Source organism: Sorghum bicolor, chromosome 5 (assembly GCF_000003195.3).
Source record: "Sorghum bicolor cultivar BTx623 chromosome 5, Sorghum_bicolor_NCBIv3, whole genome shotgun sequence".
Classification (NCBI taxonomy): Eukaryota; Viridiplantae; Streptophyta; class Magnoliopsida; order Poales; family Poaceae; genus Sorghum; species Sorghum bicolor.
This window is the reverse complement of record NC_012874.2, coordinates 70,865,637-70,876,565: the sequence shown is the minus strand read 5'-3', so window position 1 is coordinate 70,876,565 and position 10,929 is coordinate 70,865,637. Positions and strand designations below refer to the sequence as shown.

Sequence of the window (10,929 nt, the reverse complement as noted above, 5' to 3'; positions counted from 1 at the left end):
CGTGCGCACACATATGCTCACCATCGTCCCTATCTTCCCGCGCTGTCGAGGAATCCCGCTCCCGCGCTGCCGAGGATCCCGCTCCCGCCCTTTGCGCCGTCCCCAAACCCACCCTGTCCCTCGTCCGCATCCGGCCTTCCTCGATTTAGCGCGAGCCGGCGGAGACCCGGCATGGATTCGCCGTCCGCCATGGATCCACCGTCGGCAAAGCGAACCGCCACGGATCCGCCAGCGGCAAATCAATCCGGGCGACGCCTTCCCGGTAGAGGAGGGAACGGTCGCCAACATCGGCTCGGCATGAAGTCTGCTGCCCCTGCGCCCCTACTGGTTCCTCCGCCACCGCCGCCGATTTCGTCCCCAGGTGCGCCGAATGTAACTCCAGCCACGACGACCCCCACCCTTGCTGCGTCGACTGTCGGTTCTGCTATGCCTGGCTCCTCTGCTGCGCCGACATCCACTATGCCGCCATGCACGGGCGAAGCCACGTTGTGGCCACTGGATGCCCAGGCACCCACGGCAAAATTGCAGTCACTTTGTGAGAAGCAAATTTCCACCCTTTGTGCAACCCCCTTGGGCCAAAAGAAGGCACCCCCACTGGCCCAACTGCCCAAGCCCATGTGCTATGCATGTTGGATGTAGCTTCCAGGAGAAGGATGCCAATACGCAGTGGAAATTTTGCCGTGCCTTTGGCGTGCGAGGAGGCGCGGCGTTTCGGCTGCCGCAGCGAGCCATTGACGGAATCACGGAACTGCACAAGGGCGGCAACATCGCAGCGGCAGGGCACCAAGGCACCGACGCGACGCCTGCGCCCCTTCCCCTTCTCGGCTTCCCCGTCGTCAACTCATCGAGCCAAGCTGAGCGCCGACGGCCGCGAGCCCACGACAACAGCCGGATGTAAGCGTCTTCATCCTCAGAGCCTCTCTGTTCTACACTTCTGGTCCAAAAGAAAAGGCAAGGAATCAAATCCTTAATTAATTTATCTTGTATTTCAATCAAGTTAAGCCTCACATCCGATCGGACATCTGATTTTGATTCTTCCTGGAATTCTGGTTATATGTTGAAATTTAGTAGGTTGCAGTTTAGGGTTAGTGTGTCAATTGGGGTTTTCTCTTTTTAGCATATGCATATACATTTATGATAGTATGGATCTGCAATTTGTTTATGTTTGCAAATGATAGGTAATCATGGAGAGGTTTTATAAACGGAAAGCTCAAGACATAGACACTGCCAACAATAACAGAAATTCATGTCTAGATGATCTCAATTGGGAAGAGGAGATTAAATATGATCCAGGCTTGAGAAAACAAATTGATGCTTACCATCCTAACCATAGAGAAAAGGTCAGAAGAAAATATTTGGAAAATGGACCTTGCCAGCCTCGCACATGTAATTTTCCTGTGTCAGATATTGGAGACAAGCCAAGAAGATTTATCCCAGAATGGTTTGATGAGTTTGGAAGTTGGCTTGAATATAGTGAGTCAAAGGACAGAGCATATTGTTTTTGTTGTTTCTTATTCAGAGAAAAGAAGGATGCAGGATATGAATCATTTGTAGTTAATGGTTGGAATGGTTATCATAGGAAAGCAAGGCTAAAGTCACATGTTGGTGACGTTGGTGGCTTACACTTCAATGCAATGAAGAAGTGCGATGATTTGTTACAAAGAAAGCAACACATAGATGTTGCTTACAATCAGATAAGCGAGACAGCTAAGAAAGCTTATTTTACTCGGTTGAATGGATCCATTGATACTGCTAGGCTATTGTTGAAGCAAGGATTGCCTTTTCGTGGCCATGATGAGTCACTAGAATCCAACAACAGAGGGAACTTCAAGGAGTTTTATGATTGCTTAGCACAACATGATCCAGAGTTACGCAAAGCGGTGAGTACAAATGCTGCAGCTAATAGTTGTTTGCTAGCTCCTGAAATTCAAAGGGACATTGTTGAATGTTTTGCAAATGAGATTGTACACTCTATCCTTGAAGAACTTGGCAATGATGTGTTTTGCTTGCTAGTTGATGAGTCAAGAGATGTTTCTTGCAAAGAACAGATGGCTGTGGTCTTGAGATATGTGGACAAATGTGGGATCGTGAAAGAGAGGTTTGTTGGTGTTGTGCATGTGACTGAAACAACTTCTTCTCACCTGAAGTCATCTATTGATTCTCTACTTGCAAAGTTTAAACTAAGCTTAAAGCAATGCCGAGGCCAAGGATATGATGGTGCTAGCAATATGCGAGGTGAGTTCAATGGCTTGCAATCATTGATCATGAGAGAAAGTAGGACAGCTTATTATGTGCATTGCTTTGCTCACCAACTTCAATTAGTCATTGTGGCTGTCGTGAGAAAACATAAGGGCGTAAGCAATTTCTTAAGCATGATTTCTATCTTATTAAATGTGGTGGGTGGATCAGCTAAGAGACGAGATATGATTAGAGATATTAATCATGAGCAAGTGACAAAGGCATTAGGTTATGGGCAACTTGAGACCGGGACAGGGTTAAATCAAGAGCAATGCCTTCAAAGACCCGGAGATACTCGTTGGAGTTCTCATTACAAAACTTTCAAAAGTTTAGTCAACATGTTTCCTACAATAGTTGAAGTGCTAAAAGCTGTTGAAAAGGATGAAAGAGATTGGAAAAATAGAGATCAAGCATCAAATCTTCTAGTATACTTCAAATCATTTGACTTTGCCTTTTATTTGCATCTCATGTTGACTACATTAACTGCCACAAATGTCTTGTCATTAGCATTGCAACGCAAGGATCAAGACATTGTTAATGCCATTGGATGTGTGAAATCAACTAGACTCCATTTGAATAATCTTAGAAGAGATGGGTGGGACAAATTATTAGATGAAGTGAATGAGTTTTGCAACAAGCATGAAATTGACCAAATGGAAATGGAAGATACATATATTGATCCCCGGCAACCTAGAAAAAAAACAGGAATTACATACAAGCATCACTATGAAGTGGATTGCTTTAATGATGTTATTGATTGGCTAGTTCAAGAGCTTGATAGCCGCTTTAGTGAGACAAGCTCTCAATTGCTTGTTTGCTCAGCTGCTTTCGACCCAAGGGATCAATTTCATGCTTTTGATGTGGAGACTTTGATGAGCTTAGCAAAACTCTATCCTGATGATTTTAGTTCTGATGAGTTGAGGGAGCTTAGCCATGATCTTTGCCTTTACATTGCAGATGTGCGAGAAGATGCTAGATTCTCCAACATCAACACTATCAGTGAGCTCTCTCAAAAAATGGTTGAGATGAGAAAACATCATCGTTATCCATTGGTCTATCGACTTTTGAAGCTTGTACTAGTACTGCCTGTCGCTACTGCAACAGTTGAGAGATGCTTTTCTGGAATGAAGATTGTCAAAACAAGTTTGTCTAATCGCATGGGTGATCAACACTTGAGTCATAGACTTATTTGCTATCTAGAGAAAGAAGAAATGAAGAAAGTAAGTAACGAGGCTGTGGTTCGTCGTTTCATGACCATGGAAGGAAAAGGGCGCAAATACGATCTCTGATAGGTAATGTAATGTATCTAATTTTAATCGATAATTCTACAATTTATTTGCTAAATAATTGACCTATTTTTTCTCTTTCTTTTTAGCCAAGGCTTGGGATCTTCATCATGGTCTCCTCGATCAAAGATTTTGCTATATGGGCATATTTTCTTGATGATTTTGGCATTCTATCAATGAATACACTTCTTTTTTGTTAAATGGTGAGTGCTATGTTTAAACCAAAATCTTATCTCTATTGCTAGAAGTCGAATTTGATATTAAAATATGGTAGTTGCACTTATGCTATTTTTGGTTGAACATCGTATCAGTAAGTGTAGTTATGAATTAAGTAGTGCACCCCCCATCATTTTGCTCTAGCTTCGCCCCTGCCGCCATGGACACCGCAAGGAGCAGGATGGGGCGCCATTACCCCAAATTTGGCTTCTCCAAACCAACAATGCCCAAATTCACGGTAACCATTTTATTTCAATATGTGCAACTAGTTCATTTCCATGTTTGCAGTTCAAATGGTTTTCATTTTTGCAGTTGATATCAATTTGTGTAACACATCTGTAGTCTAGTAGGAATTTGTTTAGGGTTTAGGTTCAATCTGTGCCACCATTTCGTTTCAATCTGTGCAAGTAGTAGGAATTTCCATGTGTTACATATGTGTTTCAATCACTGCAAGTAGTAGGAACTCTGATTGTTTCAAAAATATTTAGGTTCTATCCGCCAGGTGGTTTTTTAAATATGATTAATCAACCACAAGTCCAAGGAGAAAATCTTCATTTGGTTGGTCAGGCTATGACCTTCAATCCAATGTCTTCACCACCACCAGTAAATGCCTATGGAACTGGAATGTCTTCACCACCACCAGTAAAGACACTTCTATTCGCGATAAATCGGCTCATCGCCGACTTAAGAATGATTTGCTGGAACATATTTGGAATAAGTTTGGTGACCGTGCACATATACCTGGTACTTGTAACTATCTTTATCAATATTGGTTATCATTTGTAGTTATTTATCTACCTTAAAAATTTAACTGCACTTCATGTGTGATCTGATCCTGCACTACTGAATGTCTCTAACTATTCTGAACTGTTTTTTTTTGTTTCTGCAGGATGAAGGCAAGGCTGGAGGCTATCTGAAAGCAAGGCTGCAGGTTGAAGGCAGTCTGATCTTGCAGTATGTTGGCTTAAAGCTATCTGAATTTTAGTTTGATATCTAAGTACCAGCCGTATGTTGGCTCAAAGCTATCTGAATTTTAGTTTAAGTCGTATGTTTTAGTTGTCTGAACAATCGTATGCTGAAAGTTGGATGCCGTAGTTATCTAAACATTCGAATGCAATTTTATCTAAACAAGCAGATGTTGGGATAGTTCTGAGCGACTGATCCTGATGGCCTGTTCTTTTTTCCAGTCCACTTTTTAAATTTGATCACTGGTGCTTATGTGTGCATCCGATTGGATCTGTGTCATTTTTGTTCACCGTATCAGTGTTGGCTGCTGCTGTCGGCCTGAATGTTTGTTGCTGACAAAAAGAAATGGCCACACGATTCATAGGGTGCATATGATCCCAACAAACTGCAGCAATTAAATGTTTTTTTAGCCTTGGAAACATCAAAGTGAAACCATGTATTGTTGAGGTTGTTTCATGAACAGTTTCATTTGAGTTTCAATAACGTTTTAATTTTGGAAACTGTGCAACGACACTAGACATTGAAACTGGCCTAATACTACCAGCCCTTTCGTTGGAGCCTCGGAGGCACACCGCACACACGGCAACCGCAGGTGTATGAGCCGGCGGTTGGTTTTGTTTTGTTCCATTGGTATTTTTCGGTTAAAACCCAAAAAACCAAACTTGTCGGTTTTGGGGTTTCTAACAAACCAATCGGTTGATAGTTTCTGAAAACTGAAGTTTCATCAGACCGCATAAACCAACGATGGTCATTGCATTGCATTGCAGTTCAATGTGAATTCCAAAACGCATGAAACTAGATTTTGAATTTATTTTAGCACAACAATAATTTCTTTGCAGTAATGATGTATAAAGTTTTCGTTCAAACAACACGCTACAACATATCTGAAACAAAAAAAGAGAACCATGTGTGGTACACTACTGCAACTACTGTCCGTCTCTCATTTATGCCGAGTCCATGACACATTCAATTGCGTGTTTGCAGATGCCAAACTACCCAGAACTACACTCCGCTTACGCTGCAGCCATGATGCATTCAATTGCTTGTTTGCAGATTCCAGTCATAGTCTCTTCTGGTCCATACACCTGCGGTGGATTTTTCAAAACACAATCAGATCATCTATATGGACTGCTGACAATGATTCGCAACTGCCAACAACAATCGGTTGAATATTCTTTTCACGTCTATTTTCTGAGATAAAGGATTTCCATCAAAAAAAAAATCAATATTCTTAAAGGCAACTAGATCAGTACCTCGATTGGAACACCGAGTTCCGCACCAAGCTTGCGCATTTTGGCCAGTCCAGATTGGTAATTTGGACCACCTCGGCGAACATAAATGTGCATCCTTGATGCCTTCAACTTGGATTCCTGATAGTGAATTGTGTGGCAATTGGTGAAGAATCAATTAGGTGAACAGATATGAGTAGGCCAAACATCAGTGAGGATTCTAAAGTGAGTGGTCTTAGGTACCTTCTCTCTTAAGGCCCGGATGATGCCATTGAATGTGGCAGCAACATCAGTGAAGTTAGCTATGCCACCTCCAATGAGAAGGGCTCTCTTGCGGCCATCAGGATCAGCAGTTGCACACTGCATTTAATTGTACAGTTAACAGATGATCCTAACATTGTCCCCACCAGAAGATGGTCCAAAGGTGGAGTTAAGACTTAAGAGCAGCATTGACAAGGTTACAGTGTTTGCTTACATCAAGTACAACTCTGGCATAATTCAGAACCTCCTCCTCATTAGGAGCACCACTATACTCTGCATAGTTTCCAAGCTCTGACGCGTATCCCAAGTCTCCAACCTGGTACATGGGGGGAATTAATTTCATCACGGCAGTTAAATATGGGTGAACAGTTTAACAGGCATCATCGTGAAAATCTTTTTATGTGTAAATAAAAATAGGATACAAATTGATGCTTACTGTATCAGCATATATGACACTAGCACCACCACCCGCAACCATTGTCCAGATACGACCTTTTGGGTTCAAAACTGTGAACTTCAGAGAGGCACTTGTCTGAAATAACAAGGTTGGCGAATTAACAACACAAGTCAACAAAATGTATTGCAGATCCAGTATTTCTCATGGAAACTGATTATTTTATAGGTGATAGACCTCAGAAACAAAAAGGAAAGATAAAAACATAGCTCTGCAATCAATACCTTCTCATCAAGTTCATGGATGAAACTTTCTGTAGAGCTGAGTACTCTTCCAAAAGGTAGAGGGAACTCTATATCTCCCCACCTGCACAATTGATAATTAAGAGTAAATCCAACCATGACATGAAGAAATGGTGTCCCTGGGAATCTGAGACTCACTTCTTGAAGTTCTTGAAAGCTGCTGTGTCATCTAGTTCTCCCCTCATGTCCAGAGGATATGGCTCCCCGTTGACCATGGTGAATGGATTCATCTCAAGAAATGAGAAATCCAAGTCTGTGGATGGAGAAGAATTATTATCAACATATGGAGGAAATATAGCGACATGTACAATTTTTAATTCACTACATCTGGCAAATGAACATTTCCCAAATCTGTAGTACCTTGGAAGACAGCAAACACTCCTTTAATGAAGTCACCAATTTTCCCACGTGCCTGATCAGCAAACAAGGAGTACCTCAAATGTGAGAAATGAGATAACATGGAGGTATTGACGTTAAAACTAAGGACAAGTACCTCCAATGGAAGCGTTGCAATCAACGGAGCACATGAATCAGGTGTCATTGGCTTCTCAGTAGGCAGAAAAATCGTCTTAACCTTGTCCCAGTTCTCCTCGATCTCAATCCCACCACACTCTGAGAAGCTGATGGTGCTGCCCAGCCTCTCTGAAACAATTGAAAGGTAGTACTCTTGATCATGGGGCACAAACGGCTCGACGATGAAGGTCGTGATTGGAGCCTTGCAACCGCCCATCTCAATCTGAAAATTAATGGATCAGGAAAAAAAAAAGGAAAATCAACTCATGTAGCATGTCGAGGAAAAGCCTTTTCACACAAGCAACTGCTATACCTCAACTCCAAGCCGCTCCTTGACAAACTCCTTGACTTGATCGAAGTCCAAGTTGAGAGCGACGAGGCCGCTCTTCCCACGCTTCCCGAACAGCATATCAGGCTTCACCACTAGCTTCATGGTTGACAGCCATGGCTGCTGGCTCACAAGCTCTGCAAAGTCCGTTGACTGTGTGATCTGTTATTGAGCAAGGCACAAAAATCAGTTCGTTTCTGTCAATTCTTATCTGTGTCCAATCATCAGTAGTAGTATAAGACTGGGAACCACCCAGAGTACAATTTTATAATTCAAATTGGTGATATTGGATTTCTTTGGTACGCCTATTGTACAGTTACTTAAAATACCCCAAATACCCTAGATTCAACAATCTGAGCACCGCTGTCACTGTCCTACGGATCCAAGCTGCTTGAGACGTATACTAATTTAGACATGCCTGAACGAGCAAATCACACCACACGGCTAAACAACCACCAGATCTAGCTAAATAATTAGTTCTACTTATGAACTCCTACTACCTATCACACCTACTGCCATTGGTACGGTAGCTCATATGAGTTGGGCAAAGATTTAAAAATCGCACCTTTCCAAGTTCATCCTAAGATACCACGAATTCAAGCATAGCATCAGCCTGCGACAAATTGGATCTCCACTCAACCTCTGTCTGTCCAGATCCCAATCCTAATTCCTAACCCACAACATTCCTACCGATTAAGGCAGTACCCTCGAACCATTCAGTGCGTATAAAATCCTAGGAATGCGGCTGCTTAATCCGCCGGCCGCTCATAAAAACCGGATCTTTACATTACCCCACAGGCCAGATCCAGTCTGAGAAGGATCAGGGGAAGATTCACTGGACGCCGGTCAGACTGAAATGGGGTGGGGGAGGGAGGCGACGCGGACGCAGAGGCAGAGGCAGAGGCACTGACTGACCTGGGCGGAGAGGATGGTGAGGTCGATGCCGGCGAGGCGCTTGAGGTGCTCCCTGAGGAGGCGCTTGGAGTCGTACTCCCGGATCTTCTTGCGCGCCATGGCGAGCGACGGAGGGAGAAGGTGGCGTTGGACTGGAAGGTGGGCTGGTTGGTGACTGGCGCTGGGCGTGCCGCCGGGTCCGGGTGCACGTTGGTCAGTCAGCGAGAGGGAAGAACAGAGAGGATGGTTTTGGTTATATATATATCTCGAGATTCAGAGGAGGCTTTGCTAATGCAGGGGTTAGATGGGATCTAAGTAGTGGTAGTCGTTACACAGAAATGGACATGATTTTTTTAAAAAAAGAAATAGTATATTCAGCACAGCACTGCCGTGCTAAACATTATTAAAATCTTAAATCTTAATCGTCCATCAAGGAGATCTTAGGGTCTGTTTGATAGACCCAATTAAAATTTAGCTAGCTAAAATTTCAAAGCAAAACTTTAACCAGCAAAAAGTTGTGTAGCTATATTTTTATTGAGGTGTTTGGATGCTTAAGCTAAATTTTAGCTAGATGAAAATAGCTAAACATTAGCTGGTCTTTTTAGGTGGGATATTTGGATTTTTTTTTTGAGATTAAAGGATATTTGGATATCAAGCCGCTAAAATTTAGTTGGTGCATCTAAATAGACCATTAATACTCTTGCTCCTAGATCGTAAGTTGCAATGATATCGTACATCAAGAAGTCCTCTCTTATTTTCTTCTTCTTCTTTTTTTTGCCTTTTGGAAGTCCAAAACAACGGAGGGGGGGGGGGACGAAAATGTGTTCTTAGGGGAGAAAAAGGGAGGAAAATAACGAAAGAAGTTGAGCGATGTACTACTAGTACAAGATTGTGTGTGTCCATGTGTCAAATACCACGTGCAGGTAGTATTACCTCGTGTGTTGACCTGACGGTGATGGCTTGTATATTAAGTGGTTGTATATTAAGCAAATGTTTGACCAAACGCTGGTATCGATTTCTCGGCTCTTATTTTGGTCAAAAACGTGGCTGACATTAGTGGACAAAGTTTAGTCTCATACATTACGCACTTCATTCATCCATGTGGCCAAAAAAAGGAAGCATATACTAAAAGTTTTTTCCCCCTTGAACTGGAATGGCACGTCGTCAAATACGTACGTCAAGCTTTGTGACCCGGCGGCCGGCGGTGCAGATTGGTCCGTACATGTGTTTTCCTCCTTTTCCCCTTCTTTCTGTCGGATGAGAAATAGGTCATGTTTAGTTCTCCACCTAAAAAACATTTCATCTATTCCATCAAATATTTAGACATATACATACAATATTAAATATAGATAAAAAAAATCTAATTACATAGTTTGGTTGTAAATCGTGAAACGAATTTTTTAAATCCAATTAATCCATGGTTAGCCATAATTGCTACAGTAACCTATATGTGTTTATGATATATCCGATGTAATTTGTTTCTAGACGAGTTATATAATTTATTCTTTTATTAATATCCGAAAACTTTGTCCATCCTTGTGATAGATTCGATGTGGATTGCAAGCCAAGGAAGAGGTTTGAGAGTTTGGTGTTTGGTGGCAGGTGCGGCGAGGAACGGATGGCATGGGCCTGCTGACCGGAATGAATGGAATTTTTTTGTATGGGCGACCAGCTGACCGGTAGATGCATCCATCTGCATGCAGCGGTAGTAGGTTACGCAGCTACTACTACACCTACACTGCAAATGCGTCTTGCTGTCGTTTGGTAGCCACACACACACGCAACCAACACTTGCGCCACAAAAGAATGCGTCTTTGCACCCAACACTTGGGCGCCACGTCGGCGATGCTTCCTTCCCCTGGCTGCAACCAGTGCAGGTGGGCCGTGGGCCGTGAGCCTGTCTGGGCCTTTCGCACGTTCCACGAGTTATTATATAAACAAAAAGGGATGCAGTCAAATTATTAGGGCAGTGATCAAGAATGAGCTAAATGTCCACAGTGAAGCACTCAGTGAGAAATATTTGGGTATGCCGTCAGATGTGGGTATCTCAACGATTGGTACTTTTAAGTACTTGAAAGATCGAGTATGGAATAAAGTCCAAGGGTGGATGGAACAATGTCTTTCGGCTGGAGGTAAAGAAGTATTAATCAAAGCAGTAGCTCAGGCAATCCCGACATATTCCATGTCATGTTTTAGACTCCCTAGAGGTTTGTGCCAACATATCAATGGTATCTTGCGGAATTTCTGGTGGGGAAGTAAAGAGGGTAAACGGAAGACATGTTGGGTGGCTTGGGATGACATG

General features: G+C 42.8%; 2 protein-coding genes across 2 annotated transcripts; one reads left to right on the top strand and one right to left on the bottom strand.

The window, feature by feature from the left end:
- On the top strand, positions 1,185 to 3,769 carry LOC8076334 (zinc finger MYM-type protein 1). Its single transcript, XM_002451253.2, has 2 exons — positions 1,185 to 3,530; positions 3,614 to 3,769. The coding sequence occupies exon 1, from the start codon at positions 1,185 to 1,187 to the stop codon at positions 3,525 to 3,527; it is 2,343 nt and encodes a 780-aa protein (XP_002451298.1). The 3' UTR covers positions 3,528 to 3,530; positions 3,614 to 3,769.
- On the bottom strand, positions 5,485 to 8,868 carry LOC8086010 (ATP-citrate synthase alpha chain protein 2). Its single transcript, XM_002449978.2, has 11 exons — positions 8,649 to 8,868; positions 7,719 to 7,895; positions 7,386 to 7,628; positions 7,253 to 7,304; positions 7,031 to 7,145; positions 6,875 to 6,956; positions 6,633 to 6,728; positions 6,411 to 6,512; positions 6,179 to 6,295; positions 5,960 to 6,076; positions 5,485 to 5,791 (listed from the first exon to the last, which is right to left on the bottom strand). The coding sequence occupies exons 1-11, from the start codon at positions 8,745 to 8,747 to the stop codon at positions 5,720 to 5,722; spliced, it is 1,272 nt and encodes a 423-aa protein (XP_002450023.1). The 5' UTR covers positions 8,748 to 8,868; the 3' UTR covers positions 5,485 to 5,719.